The sequence below is a fragment of the Patagioenas fasciata genome, chromosome 3 (genome assembly GCF_037038585.1).
Source record: "Patagioenas fasciata isolate bPatFas1 chromosome 3, bPatFas1.hap1, whole genome shotgun sequence".
Taxonomy (NCBI): Eukaryota; Metazoa; Chordata; class Aves; order Columbiformes; family Columbidae; genus Patagioenas; species Patagioenas fasciata.
This window is the reverse complement of record NC_092522.1, coordinates 101196808-101218356: the sequence shown is the minus strand read 5'-3', so window position 1 is coordinate 101218356 and position 21549 is coordinate 101196808. Positions and strand designations below refer to the sequence as shown.

The window sequence follows — 21549 nt, the reverse complement described above, 5'->3', positions numbered from 1 at the left end:
CTAAATCATTTTTTTAGAGGTTTTATATGCTCATGTGTTTCCAGCCCTGAGAACCTGACAGGCAAACATGCCATATTCCTTACTCTTTTAGATATTAATAGAACAACTATACCTTCTTAATTTGTCAAAGTTTCATATCAGACATGAAATTCAAGTGAAGGAATTTGTTCATTTGTTTAGCCATAACTTTCATTTTATGGTTAGTGTGGGTTTTTTATGGAGCGTATGAATCAGCATAAATTTGGAAGCTATGCTTGGTGGCTATGATTTGTTGCAGGGCTGTCAGGCATTTAGGAGTGAGATTATTACCTGTAAAATTTGCTAGGTTGAGGGATTTTAAGGATGAACAGAAAAGCTTCAGTGAAATACCGGAGGGCTTTTGGGACTACCTGCTGCCCTGGACTGGTGCTTTCTCCTTTGAGGCATATAAAACCTGGGCCAGTACTGATTTCTTTTGCCTTTAATAGCCACTATAATTTGTCCTTTGATCAACTCTGTGTGCATCAGGAAATGAGAAGTGGCAGAAGTAACCTTTGTGAGCCAGGAGGAGAATCTACATCATGCAGCCTAACCCAGATATGTGGTCAAGGGAGTGGGTATTGCCAGATGAGTGAATGCCATGTGAGATGAATCACACTTGGCATCTGTGGATCTTGTTGAACCACTGGAGAAATGGGCAGGCAAACCAATCGAAACCACAGAAGATGAGCAAAATGTTGAAAAGAAACCACATAAATGTTGTGGTTGTTCCCCTGACCCCTAAAAATAGGTTAGTTAACTCAGATGTAGAATTTAAATGAAAAAAAAAATGCTTTTTGAGAAGCACAAACGTGAGGAAACTGGTAGTAAGACTTTAGACCTAATAATGTACACAACTTAGGGAATGTCACTCAAATGATATTAAACATGTCTGCTTTTACTTACAGTTTGGTGTAGATATCATAGTAAGCAAGTTATGAACAGTCTCCATCAGATCATGTTGCTGTTTTTGTAGTACTGAGTTGTTTACTGTAGCTGTAACTAACTGCTTTTCTAGTTCTTCTATAATAGAATTCTGCTTGGCTACTAGGACTTGAAGCTGATCTTTTTCATCTTTTATTGACTTCAGCTGAAGTGTGTGCTTGTCTTCCATCTCAAGAACTCTTTTTTCTAGAAAGCTAAAGAAAAGATTACAGTTAGGCTCTCAAAAAGCAACTGTGGGCTCATGTAAAGTGAATCAAGCCTGTTGCAGAAGTTTCTTTCTTCATAAGTATTCAACTTCATTCATGATGCTGTGCATGCAGTAGAAAGCTAGATGAAAGCTGAGTTTGGTTTGATATAGGTGCTTTATTATACAACTAATTAGTACATTAATAAACAATATTATCAAGTATAGTCTGTATTGCAGGCTTTTAAAGTGTAACAATGGGGTTTTTGATAATTCAGCATTGTGAAAGGAAAGGTATAGTTGGGACCTGAAAAAAAGGATAGTAGTACTAGAAGTATAGGGAGCATAATATGGATGTAAACCCAAAGTAACCATTACCTATGACTATAAGGTGTCTGGAGTACTATTCACTCACAGGTTAGGCATTATAGTGAAAGATGTCATGTTTTTACCCTATTAAAAATGAAACTTATTTAAAGATGAACCTATGAATTTTTCAAATGTCCTGTAATTATAACCAAATACATATTTAAAGAAAAAGTTACAGTTTTAAGACAGGGAAACATGCAAAAAGTTTCTTGAAGTTGTGTTACCCATCTCCAGTTCTGGACCTGGCATGAGCAGGTAACTGGCTGGAAAATTATTTCATTGGCAATTGTTCTGATGCAGACTCTGAAAAAGCTGATGTTAAAAGATGTATGGCTGTAAAGGAGAAGATCACCTAAAATCCATTACTGTAACTGAAAAAAATCCTGAACTTTATAACTATGTTCCAAGCAGATTAGCTCAATGTCATATCATCTTTTGTTTGGTGAGAAATAATGCTTTTATGTTTATGTGGGTTTTACAAAGGTGATCTAAAATCTGCTGCTGAGTTCCAACACAAAAAGAAAAAAAAAAAAAAAAAGAGTGACATTTTAAAATTCAGTATTTACTTTGCTTTCGATTTGATAAGGATGCTTGTTTTTATTAAGCTGGCAGATAAGACCTTTAGGGAGCATATATAAATGCAGTAGAGTAGTGAACAAAAATGTCAAAACATGTCTCCTATTTTTAAAGCTAATTCTTTTAAAATAAAAAGCACTTTTGCACATATGGTTCTCATTGAAAAACATGGCTTTGAAGGAGAAAATTTAGTGTTATTGCTGCTTTTAGATTTCTCTGTAAACTATTTATTGCCAAAAGTAAAATAAGACCCTGGTGATAGGAGAATTAAACTAGCTGGAAAAAGGTATGAGCGTTTGGCCAACAGCTGAGTACGGAAAGGGACAGGAGTAACAGTTGGTGATCAGTCTGAATTTCTAAAGATTGATTAGTTAAGGAACACTGAATATGAGTAGCAGTTGACTTTTCTTACCGTGTCAGAAAAGCCTGTGGAAATTACATGATTGTGTATTAGGATAGCTGTGTACTACATGGCAATAAAATTTTAGAGATGTGGTTGCACTGGCTTAGTTTGAGTCAGGCTACGTAATCCATAACTTCATCTGGATAAGTCTAAAGAAGAACATGAATTGGCTACAACTGAAGTACTGAGAAGTGCTTAAGAACCTTAAGCTCCTCATAAAAAGGTAAGCTTTAGATAGTGAAGAATTATATATAAACAGAACACAAGAAGAATAAACCTGCATGATTGCCTAGAACTTCAATAATATATGACCTTTGTAATGAGTGCAGCTGGGTGTGGGGAGCTTCTGTGCAAAGCCTTATTTTTTTCACTTGAGTATATTTGTCCTTAAACCCATTAGAAGGTCACTTTAGGGAATAGCAATAAACTTACCTGTTTTTTTCTTGTAATTTAGTTATCTCGTTGGTCTGATCTGAAATCTGTCTTTCTAGTTTGTTTGTTGAAAGAGAATGTTCCAAAAGCTGAAGTTCAAGTCTGGTTGTCTGGTTTAATACCTAAATAAAATTTATAAAAATATTTGAAAATCAATACTCTTCTTTTAAGTAAATTGTAATTTATTTATGTTGTGAAATCATGCAAATCTCTAAGCCTATAATTAAAAAAATGTTTTTGAACACCTAATTTGAGCAATAATGCTCATAGAATTAGAATGAAGAACAAAGAGTTACACTACTTTTTTTGTTACACTACCATATATCATTGAGAATATTTCAGTAGTATGCTACGTTTCGGATCCACGGCTGAGAGCTACTGTGTGTTTTAGTTTTGCTGTCGTACCTTGTCCTCTGTTATGATATTCTTATTCCATTAATGGAACTATCATGGTTGTTATTCAGAGAATAATTTGAGTTGTTTTCTCAATCTGGTGTAGGAAGAAAGTACTTTGCTTATCTCCCACTGGTTGAAATCTTGGCCCAGTCCTGAAATCACTAGACAGTTTCCTCTTAGCTATTTTCCTTAATCCCAAATTGTATTTTAAAGTGTTTATCATGTGAACCGCACTTTCGTTGATTCATTCCTTGCATTTTAATGTTAGCTTTTCTATACATATTGTTTACTGTCTACATTTATTTGCATCTTTAAATGAAGAAATGCAGATATTAGGAAATATGGAAGATGCTTTCCAGTTTGTATCGGATTGCATTACTTTTAGGCATGTTTTCTAGAAATATTTTCTCATTGTTTTAGAACAGCTTTTTTTAATCCAGCAGAATCTGGCTTTCCTTGGCAGGAAGAATTGATTACTCATGTCCTTCATGTTAAACAGTCATTCAGGACATGATTTCACACTTCAGTGTAATTGAAAACTATTGCCAAAAGTAAGTGTCCTTGAGAGAGCAATTGTTTGGTTCATTTCCTTACGTTGCTAATTAAGCTCTTAACCCAGTCACCAGTAATTTCAAGCAGAGAAGGAAAGTTACAGTGATGATTTTCTTCCTCTGAGCAGAAAATAATTGAATAATTTCCATAAAGATGTTACTGTGAATTAATAAACACATTCTCTCAACATGTGCAAAACACTGGGCTCCTGCATAATAAGAAAGTTGAATTCAGTATGCCTGTGAGCTATGAACTATCACTTAATCAAAGAGTTCACAAAGCTTGTTTTAGATTAAAAAATGTAATTTAAATCATTGGATGAATTCTACAGACAGTAAAATGTCTAACAAGGATTTTAGGTTTGCATGCAATTTGCATTATATATAATGTTATGTGCTGCATGCTATATTCATTATTTGTGTTAGGAATTACATATCTGAGTTTTCCTACCATGTTAGCAAAACCACAAATACATACCATTCTACATTGATCTGACTTGTCCGCAGAACATATTAAAAACTGTGTTCTATTTCACAGAAAGTCTTATTGCAGATAATGCTTTTCAATTAAAGCAACAGTTAAAGATAAACCCTTTTTTTTGTTTGTTTGAAATAAATTAGAGAACAATATGTACAGCAGGCAACTTTACTGCTATGGGAATATACTTTCCTAGTAGCCTCATCCTAATTCCTTTTTTCTTGATCCATATCTGAGTCGTTTATTTATCCTTCTGTTAAATAAAAGTAACGTAGTGCATTGTGCTTGAAATTAACTGCTAACTCACTTATAGTATCTGTGAAAATATTCATGAAAAGAAGCATTTTTCTTGATAAGAAGTTTTAAAAAATACAAAAGAAAAAGTAAATGTAAAAAAGCAATTGACCTGGTAAATGGAACAAAGGCAGTTTGAAGGAACTCTTCTAGCTAAGATCTGGTGGTGAAAGGTGAATAATCAACAGATACACAACAAGGCCTGTACAAAAGCATACTAGTACCCAACTGATGCTTGCACATAGTATAGTAGTTTTAAGTACATTATCTTTAGAGATGAATGTAACAATTATCCTGCTGGAGATACTTCAAATGCTGCTGTAATTGAATTCTTTCAAGTGACAACAGTGAGCTTGAGATGGAACAATGAATGGAACCAAATACTAATATTTCCCTAAGCTGGGTAGAGCTGTTGATTAAAATGATTGACTTCTAATTGTTGAACATGTATAGTTGTAGGTGTTTGGGGAGTAGAAGCATTTTTAGGTTGAAATTCATTACTTACTTGTGCTTCAACATCTGTTAATTTGCGGGTCTGTTCAGCTGTTTGATTTAGTAAGTTTGTGCCTATTTCAATCATTACTGCAGTCTGGTTCTGCACTGCAGTTTGCTGGATCTCTACCATTTCTTTCTTCATACTGTCTTGGATGTAATTCTCAAGCTACATGGGAAAGGAAAGAGAGAAGATAGTTGCATTCTTTAAATGTTGGAAGGGGGGTAGTACAGTAAGCCTGCTGGCTGCCTTGCTAAACAAATTTGTTCCTTGTCCTTGTCTGTTACGCATTTGTGTGAAGTTTCCCAATGTTAAGCTCTGTGAGAGGAAGGGCAAATAGGACAAGGAATGCGTGGCCACCCGTGGTCTAAAGGCAGGAACAGAGATTTGCAGGAGGTAAGCAGAAGGCACAGCGGTGAGAACGCTGGCGGACGCTTGGAAGCCTCAGTGCTCCCACTGTTGTAACCACCAGAGGAGCTTCACCAGCTTCAGCAGCGATGGGAATTTTTTGGAAGACAAAAGCTTAGGAGTTTAGTCATCTTCCTGTATCTAGACTTAAATGTTTTCAAAAGCATATTTCATCACATGGCTAGAAGTCAGAGAAGAGGTCAGATGTCACTTAACACTCTTATGTGCACATTTTTATCAGAGAGAATTTCGAATAAAGACACAAAACAGTAGGAAAACCTATAAATACTTTAAATACTTAATATTTGGGAATGCAAAAGCTGTCTTAAATACTTGATTCTGAAGCCATTTCTATGTCTAAACTAATAAGGCTTTTTTCGATAGTCATAACAGAGTACACTGCTTTCAAGGAAATCAAGTAGAAAATTAGTAGCAAGGAGAAAATTCATTTAACCTTTCATGAAGTCTTTCTTTCCACACCTCTGGGTTATCCAAAGGCAGTCAGATTTTTCTCCGTATTTCCTTAATGTAATTTTCTCAATAACTTTAAAAATATTTCCTATTTCTTTCATGAGTCATTGCTTGTGTTTGAACTCTGTTAGAAATCTGGGCCCTATGGTTATTTTTTTTGTTGTTGACTGAGAAATTTTCTAGAATCAAACTTCTACTTCACTCCAACATTGTTCTAGCAAAAGAACCATAATAACTTGAGTTTCATGCTGTAGCTACAAAGAGGATACTAGCTAATAATAAATAGCTAGTGTCATTAAGCACAAATTATAAAGCATCACCAATACCTAATCTAAGGAAAATGGTAAAGCAAGTTAATATCTTGATTTTTTAAGAATATTATTTTGATAATCCTATTTGGATATGAATGATAGTTTGCAGTGAGGAGGAGCTTTGATCATTATTGTATGGCTACTTTCCATAGCAGTGAGGAAAAAGCAGGTTATGATTTAATATTCTGTCACACCGTTGTTCCGATATAGCCATTCTACTTCTGACCAACTAAAAATCAATTGCCAGATCTAACAGCTTGGAAAAGTTTCCCCCTTCACTGTTGTGGTTTTTGGTTTTTGTTTTTCTGGCTCCACAGCTGGTTTTTAAAAGTGACAAATGACAAAAACAGGGTGGAGTAAGAAGTAAAAATTTCTAGAACTGGAAGTATATTTTTAGTTTGAAATAAGCATAATTTCTTTTTATCCAGTGTGACCAAACAGTCAAAGCAGTACTTGTCTGTTCACTCTGTTCTCCCCAGGCATCTGGTGAACCACAATGTACAACAGGTGTCAGATCTGACACAGGCTTTGACGGACGTCTGTTACACTGTGCATAAGTGTACTTGCTTCCCAAATGTGCCACCAGGCTTTAAAAGCAGCCTTTAGAGAATCCTTAGGTGGGTTTTTGGTGATGTTGTGTTTGGGTGGTTGTTTTTGCACAATCACCTTTTTGAATACTAAAAGTGACCACACGATCAGCCGGATTTTGTCACGATAATCTAGCATGGGTATATTCAATTGCCATTACACTATGGCAATTCAAGTTCTTCCCTATTCACAGGATCAGTTCTTAAGTGTTATGTTTTGCTCGAGGATATTCCTCATTTTCAAAAGCTTCTCCGCCAGAGACAAGTCTGATTTGACCAAATGGAATTTTTTTTACAGCTTTGGTGACATCTTTTAGGTCAGCTTCTTCTTTTCTGCAAAAGTAAGATCAGCGGCTTTTAATTTTGTAGTAATGGTAAGATACCTTTGGGCCTTGAAGACTGGGCTATGAGATGCTGGAGCACAGTGATAATTTAATTTTAAAAGTGGAGCAAGATGGTATTTAGTGCACTACAGTCCAAGGGGATATGCGAAATTCCGAAGGTTTTTATATAGATCAAAATAAGCAGTTTTTCACTAAGGTTAGATGATACTTGATGAAGACTGAGACCAAAAATTAATATGTGTCCCTCTGAAAAGGATAGACATGTGCAGATTAAACAATTTATATGAGTCCAAATTAACTTTAGCAACTGAAGCTGGAGAATTGGACATCACTGTAGACAACCTGGAAAAGACCTTTGCTCAAATGCACCTCTGCTAAAAGAAAATCAAGAGAGAACTCCAGAATGCATGTTATTTGCTTTAGTGTCACAGTCAAGTATTGTTTTGCCTTTATAAAGATGAAAGATATGGCCTCACCTGGAATACTCAATGCACATCCACAGTTAGAAGGAACATTGGAAAAACAAGGGCCATAGAGAGAAAAAAGGAGTGAGATATCTCAGGTGTCAGAGAGCTACAATAGGAGAAATCATTGAAAATATTGTGTCTTTTTTAACTTAGAAAAAAGAATGACCACTACCACCACTGCACACACACAAAAAAAAAGCGGGGGGGGGGGGAGAGCAATAAATGGTTCTGCAAAGAAAGATTAATCAATATTGGATATTAAACCTCATGCTTCAAGATTGGTTCTTTGTTCACTTCGAGAGAGAGCAGAACGAGAATCTGAGCAAAGTCGTGTCTGCAAATAGGATTACAGAACTGCATGACTTCTTTGAAAATGTTATCACTGAGCTATTCCAAAACCCACTACTAGAAAATGAGTTAATTCTGGGCTTAAAAGTAGGGTAAACATTTTAAGGTAGGCTTAGGCAATTGCCCAGTTGAAACGCACAGCTGTAAGGTTGTTCTGATTACAGTGCGGCAAAACTTGTGATTACAATTTAAGGCATCTGGTGGTTCTGGCTGCCAGATTTTTATACCCATTGTTGCTATGCTTGCAACCTTGGAAAGCAGTTTTGTTTGGACACACGGATCTGCAGTTTTTTAATTTGTCTTTAATATCTGTAAGTATAAGCCTTTTGCCAAGTATCTAAGCTCTACAATATCTACTCTTTTCTCAAATAGTATCTCATTCATGTGATGTATTCCAAATCACTGAAATATTGTCTTGGCTCCAGTTTAACAGCTTGTCTTCAAATCTGTTCTTCAACTTAAAAATATTCAATAAGCAACTTAGGGCATATGCTATTACTGTTTACTTGAAAGTCTGAAATATGAATATCAAAAGGGATTTATTTTAAAATTTATGGGCAGTATCATGATCTGTCTCATTTATTCTAATTTAGAGCAACATGAAGCACGAAAATTATATTGACTTAGTAACTGGCTTTGGAGGTGCTTATGCTTTTTTTTTTTTCCTTAAACATCCTACAAAACATGAGTACACAGACCCCTTCTATTCTTTCCTTCATACTCACTAATCCACTCTCACTTTTGTGCATTCTCTGCATGTACATATGGTATAATCTCTTTTCCTGACTTGAACAAAGATAAACACTCATTCTTTTTTCCTTATATTCACCTCCTTCTGCATTGTAAAATGCAAAACTGTAGAAAATAGGACTTTTAACAATTATATATATATATATATATATATATATATATTTAGTGGCAGGTGCTTGTGCTTACTTTCAGCTTTCTTCAAAGATGAACAAAAGACTTACTTTCATCCAAAATTCCCATCACCCACTGACCTTAGCAAGAGCAGAACATGTTCCCATTGCAAACCCTTGCAAAGCAAGGCTCCTGGGCTTTCCCTGGCTGGGGGGTGAAAGACCTTTTTCAACAGAGGCTCCACTTAAGGCAGCCAAGGCTGAGCTTTGCTGACAACACTGAGGATTAGCAGCCGTTTTGCAAGACTGGAGTTCTTTGTGACACACTTTTTGCAGAGTACTATTCATCAGCTCTAGCCAAGGAGCCTCCTTTCTTTATAAGCAGTAGCACACTCAGAATTTCTGAGAAGGGGAGAATGACTTGGGTCGTTGACAAGAGGGAATGGCACAGGAATTAAATGCTTCAGTCCCTATCCATGAGTTCAGAAGCTTGGCACTTTGTTTGAACCTCATGTCTGCCTTCTCCAATATTTTGCTCAAATTTGGAAGATGCAGCAGGGATTATTTGCCAGATTTCTTCTTTTCCACATGGCTAGTTACAGAAAGCTAATTCTTAATCTCTTTTTAGTTCAATTAGTAGCTGGCTACAAGACTTAAATGTTAATATATGATAACCTTGATTACAGGATGGTTATTTTGGACAAAGTAATTGTCAAAACCCAATAGCTGACTATTAGTGATGCATCTTTTTTCAGAAATTCTGTTTGTGAGGCAGTAAGTCAATCAATGAATCCCATCTTAAGAAAATTGCAGAGAAGGAAAGAGGTAGTAATACCTTCAGATTTCAAGGAAGGAATAGTTAGTTGATATCATTTCAGTGGTTCTTCGTGAGATTTTTTTCATGAAACATTCTATTTTTTTTGTGTAAGGCTTTGGCTGGCATGTATTCTTGAAGAAATTAAATATAAAAAATTAAAACACAGATGGGAAAAAAGCATGTCTCTTAGAGTATGCTTAAATTGGAAAAACAGCTGGGAAACTGAAAAAATTATTTCACAATTAAAAGTTTGTAATATAGTTATGATGATGCACTTTTAGAGAGACAAAATCCTCTAAGGTCATCAGTCTGGAGTTGTCATGTTTTATTACTTCAAATCATATACAGTCATAAAATTTCACAAAAATACTTTAGTTATGTTGCCAAAAGAATGAGGACAGATCAAACATATCGGAGCACATTCCAAAACATTGCTTTTATAGCCAAGATTGCTTTCTTTTAAGCAAGCTTTAAATTGGCAAGAAAGAAAAGACAACATGTACAGTATACGTTAAAAGAAATTTTTGTTTTCTAACCATTGGCAGAGATGGTATTAGTCCTTTATGAAGTGCTGCCAGTTCTTGCTTAAAGAAGAGCCCTCCTGATTACTGTTATATAGTTTGTGTCCACATTACAGATCAATTTTCTAAATAATTAATGAGGGTCATTATCTTCCTGTAATTGCAGTGAAAACCAAATGTTGTCCTGCCATTAATTTGAAGTTTTAGATCCTTCACATTTTTGGCAGCAGCAGTCTGATAAATATGGAATAGTTTAACTAAAGCTAGCTTTCTTCAAATTTTCAAGGAGGAAAACCAAAGAATATGCATAAGTTTTCCATGAGAAACAGCTATTTCTAGTCAGACCTTAGTTGTGCTTAGTAATTATTTTAATAAATAGTTCAGAAGAGCTTGCAGAAATATTGAACAGGTGGTATTACAACACATATTGCATGCATAGTCATCTAATGTAGATATGGAAAAAATTGCAGGGCTAATGGTATGTCTGGGGTGTTTTTCCTCTAATTTTTGTTTTGAATTTCCAAAAGTGGAGTAGATCCAACAGAAAACCTAGCAAGAGAAAATACACATTTATGGCAATTTTTAAATATGCATTGAAACTACAGTGTTTGACATGTATTAAGTTGTCAAAAGCTTTTTGAGTTATTGTTCTGGCATCCCTCCTAAAAATGTCCTGTGGTTTAGTCAAAACTTATCTTTGTGAATTTAAACCAAAGAAACTTAATCAGCCTCTTCCAATACCTGTGGTCACCATCCTGGCATTTTGTTCCTTAAGATGTTTAATTTATACGTAAAACTGAGCAAGACAAAATGAACTTAAGCATCCATAATCAGTTTTCCTCTGTTATACTAGAACAGCGGAAAAATAAGAAAACCACTGATGGGTCTCATCAGTTCTTTTCCTGAATACTTTTTCGGAGTACAGGTGAGACCTTCCTGCTTCTCATGCTCTAGCTGTCTTGAGTTATCTTTAACACAGTAAAGATTGGTCTTACATGCCTTCCCTTGTTTGAGAGTGGCAGCGTTCTTTGGATTGTGGCCACATCTGGTTTCTCCATGAGTCATCTGAAGTAGAATTTAGTGCATAATTTGAAACTTTTTTTTTTCAAACTCTGTGCTAAGGTGCAACTGTCTCATTGTCATCCACATACACCACAGAATCCTTAAATTTCTGATTCACAGACACAGTTTTGTATATCAAGACAGAAAATAGAGTTTTGTCAAAGACAATTTTAACGGACTTCACTTGAAATTAAAATACTAAATATGTAAATTGTTTACTTGTAGTATAATAGAAGTCTGCACACTAGGCAGGCTTTCTTGGGATGACACTATCTTTTTGGATCCCACTGAACATGGATAACTATGAAGGGTCGTGTAGACTTTATAAAAAGAAGAGAATACTGTCTCAATTTCATCACAGCAGTTTGTATAGGCAATATGAAGTATTTTGCCTACATATATATACCACACATGCTGCTTACTGTGCATATTTGTAATTAATGAAGCACCATATTGCCAGGCTCTCCATGTTTATATTTGTATTTCCACATCACTGCAATGTATCGGTGTTATGAAGACAAAATACTGAAAAAAAAAAAAAACCAAACCATTTTTCAGACAGTTTTGGTTTCTTTAAAATAGCTTTTCATACTTGTTTTTACAGTCTATCAATGTTGCTACTGCTTAAAGTTAGTAAAAAAATTGAAGAATCACTATCCTTTCCAAGATCCATTTATCTTGACAGACCTAAGGGAACATATTTTTAAGGGCATTGCATCAATCCCCATCAATCAGACCTTAAGCTATTTTAAATCAGCTTTTAATAAAATAATATTTCTCTATGTTTTCTGAAGGTCAGTTATCAATTTTAGTAGCTTGTAACTTTTGGAAAAAATTAGTACATTGCAGAATTTAAAAAAAAAAAAAAGCAATCATGTCTGGAAAACAGGCATTTTAAATTGTTTTTTTTTTTTTTTTCTCCCTGGGGCAGGAAATCCCGATGGACTATGTGTTGTTTCTCAAGGGAGGGAAAAAAATCTTTTGGGAATGTATATGGAAATGCTTGAGATGTCTCCACACTATTAGCTTCTTACATACCCCATTGAGCAGGTCTGCCTGTCCAGACCTCCAGCTAAGATTTTTCTCTTATCTCATTTTCCTGTCAGCAAACAAAAGGTGAAAGTAACGTCATAAATGGATACTAGCTGAAAGTGAGCTGTGATTTATTGGAAAATATTAATGCTAAAATTGTGTAATAAAATACTAAAGGTTTAAATGTTAACTCTTAAAACAGTAAATACTTTAAATTATACAAAGAACATGGTTCAGTTAATGCACTAAATGCAAGTTTACCAACTTATTATCATATCTGGTTACATCTTATTTGGAGGAATCTGTTTATTATGCTTTTCTAATTTACACTTTCAAGCAGAAGGGAAAAAATGCCCCTTTCACTGGCAATAATCTACTTGAATAAACCCCAAGTATTTCATTAATGCAACATGAAACTAAATGCATGAAACACCTTAACTGTCTGCACAAATATTTATGAAGAATGACTGTCACTCTGTGTTCTTGACTGATTTTGTACCTAATACTTAAAGGTATTACAGCATGATCATATTTTCTTCTGTATGTTTTTAACTAACTACAAAAGTTAGAATCAAAATGATGACCTAGAAAAAGCAGAAGAGTGCACAGGAAAAGGGAAGAGGCTTTGAGAGTGGAAACTATCCCAAAGACTGTCTTGGAGTTGAGCTCCCACCATTCCAGACACTGAGATTGTTTAGTACATGTTATATCACACTACTGCTTTCCTAAATGCATATATGTTTTCACTTGGTTTGTCACATGGAGGATGATATAGGGTCTTTATACTATATATGACGCAAATACTTTTTACAGTGCGTTTTTTTTTTAGAAGATGTAAATAAAATCGTAAATGAAAAATATTCTTGAGATTTCAAAATGTGTTGTTAATAAAAACTAAATATTCAAACTAAATATTCTATATGGGTATGTAAATAATTTAAAATCAAAATTTATCAACACTGTCTTCAGAACTAATATCAATTAGTTGGTGATCAACCGTTCTCATTAGCAGTTAAGGATATTCATTAAGGCAGTAGTCTAAGATTCTGAATCACCATTTTGCAACATCACAGCTAACTGGTATTTCTCTTAGAAATCAGGGAAGGAATTCATAAAGTTCCCATTAGTCTAAAAATAAAGAATAAATAAATAAATAGAGTGAGTCATGAATGGCATTTTGCCAAAGCTCAGTAGCACTGAAGCCAGGAAGACAAGAAGCCAATGATGCTTCTGCCATTCACTGAAATGAATATAAATAACCCTTGTTATGTGCAATGAGCCACCAACATTCAAAATTAGGATTTCTTATTCATGAACAGTATAAGAAATACTGCAAATCGATATTTAATTTTTAAATACTAGGTCATGGCATTGGGCTATAATTTCACACATTGAATATTCACACTTTTTGGAGACAAGCCTATCTGTTTTCAGTCATATTTTTACTTGCATGCTACCGTCAGATTATCAAATCAGGCTTTATGAGGCTGGTGTAAAGATGAGATTCTACCCTAAAAAGCCCACATTTGAATAAACACTTGCTGTCCCAGATCTAAAGTAATCCTTTTCCACAGGCAGCTGAAATAAACTTATAATCAAGTATGCTGGTGGTGGTACTTATGACATTTTTCATTGAAGCCTTATATGTAGCCTTATATATAGCCTTATAAACTTTACAAAATTTTTAGCAAATCTGTATCTGTCACAGATTTTTCTTAACGTATAAAATCACTTATATTTTTTTATCTCAACTTACAATATCAAGTTAATTTTTCTTAGGAATTCCTCGTTCAACAGAACAGACTATTTTAGAGAATAGCTCATGATGTGGTGGAGCAAATCATAAGGCAATCTTGTGAGGAACTAGGAAGCAAATTCCTCTTTTCAAAGTATGTTATTGGGGAAGTGAAAAAGAGCTAGGCATTCACAGTTCATTCTCAGCATTGCTTTCTAGGGAAGCAGTCATCTTGCATTCCACTTCCAACCAGAAGGAAGAATGATTCCGAGTTCAAGGATCAAACTAGTTAGGAAGCTGTGGAACACAATTAGTCCCTTTTGTAAGCTATAAAACTGGGTGTCTCCTGTTTCAAAGCTGTGTTAACAGAGCATCTTTCAGCATGAAAAATCATTAGGTTTTATTAAACCTCACAGATAAAGGAAACTGAAAGCATTTTGAGAAATTCTTAAGCTTTGCAACATACTGGCTTCTAAATATAGTTTATGGAGCTTTTGTAAGATTTTTTTCTTAAAGAAGAAGCCTTGATGATGCTGTTACCAAGAGAGAGCCAGTCATTTCAGCTGAAGGCCTGCCAAATTTTGAATGCTCAAGACTTTGAGACAGTGCACACCAGCTGCTTATTTCAGCTTTTGGTTTTGAAGGACTGAATTTACTCTTTTAAATGCTGTAGTTTTGTGGTTTGGTTTGGTTTGGTTTTTTTTGAAGATGTGCTGCATCTCTCTCTCCACAGTTTCCATTGCTAATATGCTAGCTACATTTTCATCACTAGTTCAACATTTCTTCAAGTGCTAGACCAAACCCTGAGTTTTCCAAAACACTTTCGGGAAGCAGGACCCGGAAATAAAAATGGACTTGACTGTACTACAGAAAGCACTAAGTGCTGCCTAAAGTAAGGGAAGCTCAGGTGGTCATCTCCATTTGGTTAAAAAACTGAGCATCTTTATATGTTCTTGTCAAATGCCACTTGTTTATTTCCCCTTGCTGTTCCATTAGCACAGTTAAGAATCTTTAAAGCAAAAGCTTCTGAGGAATGCTGTGCTTGAAAGATAAAATGGGAAGGTACTGTGTTAAGAGTGGACAAACAAATATTTAGAAATAAGATTAGCACGTGTAGGCATCATGTTGCAGAAGCAAAATGCAGTGTGTGATGCAGAAAAAAAAACCATTTCAAATTATGTAATCCTGATTAAAACTACTTTTTTTTAAATTTTGCGTCAATAGCTAGGATTATCCATCTAAAAGCAGGCAGTTTAGTTTGTTGGAACAGAACCAAGAAGAAAAGTCTTTCCATGCCTTGCTTCCAAAAGTTCCTTGTTGACTCTGGTGCCCCACAGAGCACTGAGGCAGTGATGGACAGTCATCTCTGGAGGTGAATCCTAGCCAGCGCTCCTGAAAGCCTGACAGGCAGCTACCATTTGGTGCCATTCTGTGAAGACCAGAAACTGGAGCCAGAATCCTCTCAAAACAAATGATGCTACTGGCATTGATTGTAGTGCTATAGAATAGGAGGAACTCTCAGCAAAAATGGCTGAGAACAAAGGTACGCGTTATAAGATGGGTATTTTATGGGAGAAAACTGTCCCTGTCTGTCAGGATCTGATGGGATGGGCCACTGAACAGGCTGAATTGTAAATGCATTTTCCAGAGACTCTCTCGGATGCAAAATACTTCTCTGAAGATGAGTAACCACATCCAGCAATGGAGAAAGTACATCGTCATTGATACTGTATGCAGCTCACTGGAAAAAGAAGCTATCTGTCTTAATACCCAGGAGACCATGCATGTAGATGAGGGTTAAAAACAGATTTAACAATGAGGACAAAAGAACCCAGATCTGAGAATCCTGAATGACAAGGGACATAAAGAAAAGGGAGTTCAGACTGGGCAGCCAGTAAGCTGAATGGTCTTAATGAAGGGAAAGAAGGAGGGAGCTTAAAAAAAAACCAAACTGAATCTGTGTGAGCAGAATTTTTAAAATGGATGTGTCACAGAGAGGAATTCATAAAGGCAATGAGCTGCCAAAGGGGGCTGGAAGACTGATCTTAAAGCCAGATGAGGGAAGGAATTGTCTGATTGGCTTGAGGGTTAAAAAACATTGTGAAATAGGAAGGAAATTCACTGAGGAAAATGGTGAGTGCGAAGGACTTGACTTAGATGAGACTCTTGGGAAATGTTGCTCCCACATGGACTTGAGAGGGACAAGAAAAGGAAAATGTGTATTTCCTTGTGATTAAAATGATCACTCTTTTTTTCTATTCTAATAGCATCCTTACTAGTTAGAGACAGTCCACATGAAGTATGCCTTAAAGAACATGCCTGATTTACCGGTTTGCTCCATTATCAACTTCAAATAATCAAAAAAATAAAAATCATCTTTTGAGTCAAATGAGTTTTTAGATACATCAGATGAAACCTAAGTTTCACTAAAAAGTCAGTGGGGGGTTTTCTACTTGTTTTGAGCACAGCTAGGTTTTTGTATGCTGTCCTTAGAGCCTTTTAAAATAATAAATTTTGCCATAACAAAGAAACTGAACTCAAAACATGGATAAATTTTCCCTAGATGCAAATCAAATAAACTAAAGTGCCAGGGAAAAGAATCAGGGTATTACTGACTATATTTCTATAGCTGGTAAACTGTAGTTGTCAGAATCCTTGCTTGTACGTGGTAAGACAGGGTCAGATTGTTTGTATTTGTTGCAGTTTATGCATTTATAAGGGTTATTAGTTTTGGGGTTCACCTTCTAGTTATTTGAGCCTTATTTCATCATGCCAGAGTAGTTTTCGGAAAACGTTCCCAGAAAGGCTTCAGTAGCTGCAACAGGGGTTTTCAATTGAGTCTTACTTATAGGCAATCCTTACATCTGACAGAAAATCTGATATCAGGGTGGAAGTTTGACATAAGTGAAAAACACGGGGATAGTTAATATGGAAAAAGTTCCGACTTCATGCAAGGAAGTTTAGTTTTACTCAAATCAGTTCCTTAGAAGCAGAAAAATACAAGATTTTGTCTCACTTTACTGATTCACTTAAGCTGTCTTTTGCCTACTTTATCCATTTTTTTTTAAAGTTGTATTAGGAAACTGGAAGTTGGTGTTCCCTTTGAATAGCTGAATTACCCTGTTTATGGAAAAGCTTTCTGAAAAGAAAAGCAAAAAACATGGAAATTGTTTCATTAAGTCTTCACCAGGGAATTTTCTTGAATATTGAACTGTCTGAATGGACAGGATATCTGTGATTGCAATAGGAAAGTAGGGCAAGAGTGTTTTCCATTGCTACATATATGTCATTTTTGATGTGCAGCTTTTTTGATGTTTGAATGTTGACTTTTTGCACAGCCGAGATTGTACCATGGAAAAATGAGGCTACTGCTTCTTGACCAATTGGCACATTCTCCTTAAGGGGCTGGTTTATATTTCGCTTTGAAACAGTGAGTTTGAAGTAATATCTTGCAGGTGCCTGCACCTTGAAAATGGAAAATGGGGAGGAAAATTGGTGTACAGAACATAATGTTGTAGTTCAAAGGAAAGGACCTAAAAGAAGTATATGAAGTGTCTTAGTATGATGTCTACATATTCTGTGGAGGAAGACAAAACTAAAAAGATTTTCAGGTGCCAGCTATCAAAATTAAACCTCTCAGGTGACTCAAATACATCAGCGTAAGACTATATATCAGGTCATATGATGAGCAGCAGGCCTCCGGTGTGCTGATGTCATGTCATATGTAGGGGAGCTGCTGGTGGGGTGAGGGCTACGGCTATTGCCCAGGAAATGTGCTTTCCACTGTGCTGGGTGTCTCCCCATTCCCACACCCTGACAGAATGGAACAAAAGAGGCTTTTTCCTTCCAGGATCACGCACGTCAGGTGCAGGCCTGAACCAAAAAGCAAGCATAGCGATGAAGCTGATAGCATGAGTACATGAGGTGAATGACTCCTGCTGCTTGCAGCGTGCGAATGAACAGGGCTGCAGAGCTGCTGTCTGGACAGGGCTTAATACACTGCTTACTCACTTCTATACTAGACATTTGAAGAAGATGCTACTGTTTTTAAATGAATACAGTTTTTCTTCTAAGATAAGAACTTTTAGCTTTTCTTCGTGTGAAAAAGTTATATTAAGTGGAGTGATAGTTAAACTTCAGACATTTGCCTAGTGTGTTTTCATGTGGTTTTGACACTATTCAAAAAGCACACTAAAACATTGATTCTGAAGTAGATCAAATTATGACAGTTGTGTGATGGATTATGCTGTACCACACCAAAATGTTCTAATATGTTTTTTTTGACTTTATACTGAATTAGTCTGATCCTCATGCATGCTTAAGCACAGCTTTTGAAATGCATGTAGCTGTCTTCAATTTCTTGATGGTTACATTATTGAAAGGTACTGAAGAGTCTAAAAATTGAATGCCTTTTAAAGAATTTCAGTTGCTTACATTGAGAGAGCTGTAATGCATCAACCAAAGCTTTTTTTGGTTTTTTCCTCCTTGTGGAAACTTAAATAATAAGATGTAGCTAGCTATTCAATAAAATAGACTATTAAACTCTCAACTGTGTTACCACAATACAGAGTTTAATCCCTGTCCAAAACCAATGATAGAAAGTTGATATATTGTTCCACAGAGGGTAAAGGAACCCTATATACTTTCTCTTTCTTTTAAACTCTATCACTATGCTTACGACCTGCACACAAATACAGAACTGAAAAGATAATTTTTTTTCCCTACAATATTAAAGGGAGTTTAAGCAAAGTTAGGACACTGTATGCTGCTTGGGTTTAATGGGAATCTTTAGATACAGCTGAATTGGAAAGAAAGTTGCTGTCATGTAAGAATTCTGAAATACTCGCTCATCTGGAGAGGGAAATGTTTCACTCCCTACAGCTTCTGTGAAAAATGTAATGCTGTGAAGAATACTAGTTTTCCATCCATGTTTTTGCTAACAGAGAGAGGAGGTAACAGAGAGAAGGTTGCATATTCTATCAGCCTTCTCTTTTTAGCAGTAAGACCTTCTTGTGACCTTAGTAGGCTCCTGGAAGATTATTAGATAAACTGATAAATCTTCATATTGGCAGTATAAAGACAGCAGCAAAGTTTCTTCAGCTTCTTTCTCTCCAGACTCAGCCATAATGTGTTGGAAGTTGGAATGAAAACAGATATCTCCTAATCATACAAATTAAAGGATACGTTTGCTGAGCTTAGTAAACAACATCTTAATTTAGGTTTAACCTGTTCCACAAATGATAAAAACTAATAGCATTTTCAGTGATTATTCAGAACATAATAAGCATTTTTTTAAAATTACATTTAAGGAGTAGTAATGTATTTTCCTAGGCAGCTTGAAAACTGACAGTGAGTGTTTGCAGAACTATTTAGGTGTGGGATTTATTTTATACAAAACATGGATCTGGATTTTGTAACCTGAAGAATTCTTTAACATTTCCTCCAAGCTTGGTTTACTTGGAATAGACCTTAGGTTCACCAAATAGTATTTCATTAATTCTCGCTACAGAATAAATACAATTCTTTTTTTTCCTCTCCCCATTTCGTAGAGATATGTACGTTAAAGGAAATGAAATGATCACAGTATTTCCAGTTGTAAAGCAGTTCTGTGTATGTGTGTGTAAGGCTATTTGGTTTGATTTGTTCCGCTGTGGAATGTGCTGTATCTGTAAGGCATTTGTAAGTGCTAAATTACTATGCCATACACTTTTTCTTCCCAGATGCTTAGCTCTATGAAATTATCTGATGCTCCTATTATTTCTTTACCGGTAATTTAGATTTGGTTAGTCCGAGGAATTGAAAGAATAAAATGGCAGATGAAATTGTGCTTGTTTCTGCAACGTTTTACCCAGTGCTATAGAAACTCTCCTTTTCTTTAACATTATATTGATACTTATGGCCCACTGACAAAATGTTTTCTCAGTCATTTAGCTGTTATTACCAGTGAGAGATTTCCTAGTGAGAGCATTTGGGCTAACAAAATATTTTCTCTGTGTGGCATCCTTGTCTCATATACTAGTATATACACAAAATACTTTTTTTTCAAGAGACAATTTTTCCCATTTCCCATTGGGCGGTATGTGTGGGTATCTTTAAAGCTTCCTCAGTATCTTACTGCTAGCTAGATTGCAGAACCCTTTTTCTCTGAAGTACAACTTGTATGTTCTGATCCAGGAAGAATTTTTTTATGGTAAGGGTGGTGAGGCACTGGAACAGGCTGCCCACAGAAGCTGTGGATGCCCAGTCCCTGAAAGTGTTCAAGGCCAGGGTGGATGGGGCTTTGAGCAACCTGGTCTAGTGGAAGGTGTCCCTGCCCATGGCAGGGGGATTGGACTTGATGATCTTTGAAGGTCCCTTCCAACCCAAACCATTCTCTGATTCTGTCAGTATATGGGAACGGGAAGACACCAAACTCTATGGAAAGGCCACCAGTCCTGATTTGACTCTTGTACCTAAACTGTTTTAACATACTGTTTATCTGTATATTCATATCACATCTGCAGCCTAGTCCAGATTTCTACTTTCTACCTATTGCCGCTTGATTCTGAGGCTCACAAACTCTAGTGCCAAAGCAGTGTGCCAGGATGAGGGCTGTGCAGCATGCCAGCTTTTGCAGCTCCTTCAGCAATGCTGATAAATCTGCCTCTCGAAGGGGGATTTCTTTTAAGTTTTCCATCCCTCTATTTATCTCTCTTCCAGGTGGAAGAGACAGACTGAACTTATTCTGGGCAGCTAATTAAGGTAGGCTAAGTCATCTGATGAAACTCTGGGTTTGCTGAGCTCCAGAGAAGGATGCAAGAGTGGCACCTCTCTCTTGCATACCCTAATCTAAGGTCTGAGACTATGTCTCATAAATCAGTTGGCAGCATTTTGCATGTCTACCCCTATAATTATCATAATGATGGAGGAAAACACTCATACTCTGCCCCCATCCTGGCTTTCAGCCAAAGCTGTGTAAAAATCCCATGAAATAACAGATGCAACCAGAGGTTCTTGCATTAAAGTATGTAAAAGGTTGTTAAATAAATAGTGGTTTACTAAACCACCTTGGGTTACTGGAAGAAGCATAGTAATTCAAATAACGTAGTATCTTTTAAAAAATACAAATACTGTAGTAGAAAAGGACGGTATAATATAGTCACTGAAGATACTAGATGACATATTTTGGAGGTTAGAAATGGGTATCTGTGTCTTCTGGGCAAAATTCCATTCTAAGCAATAAATACATGATAGCTTCTGTCTTGTGATTAGGAACTGGGCAAATTATATCAGTTGTTTCTTTTGGTAAATTATGGTGGGATGCGCACGTTATTGAATTTGTTCATAAACAGCAACAAAAAAGGGAGCAGTAACGAGATAATTGTCTTTTAAAGAAACACCGTTCTAAACCCCAGTCTCTCTGCAAAAGTTTCTAAGATATTCTAATGCTTTTGCTATTGCATTTTGT

General features: G+C 35.9%; 2 protein-coding genes across 8 annotated transcripts in view; one reads left to right on the top strand and one right to left on the bottom strand.

Annotated features, from left to right (window-relative positions):
• The window catches only part of MCPH1 (microcephalin 1), a 127271-nt gene that overhangs the window by 62861 nt on the left and 42861 nt on the right, over positions 1–21549 (top strand). The gene's annotated exons all lie outside the window — the stretch shown is intronic.
• The window catches only part of ANGPT2 (angiopoietin 2), a 42538-nt gene that overhangs the window by 15670 nt on the left and 5319 nt on the right, over positions 1–21549 (bottom strand). For 2 of the 4 annotated variants that reach the window (XM_065834638.2, XM_065834637.2), the window contains exons 2-4: positions 5152–5307; positions 2928–3049; positions 925–1157 (exon numbers count right to left, since the gene is read on the bottom strand). In XM_065834638.2, the coding sequence (XP_065690710.1) occupies positions 925–1157; positions 2928–3049; positions 5152–5307 (511 nt within the window). The remainder of the gene's footprint in view (positions 1–924; positions 1158–2927; positions 3050–5151; positions 5308–21549) is intronic. The other 2 variants (XM_065834640.2, XM_065834639.2) reach the window with 1 other exon arrangement.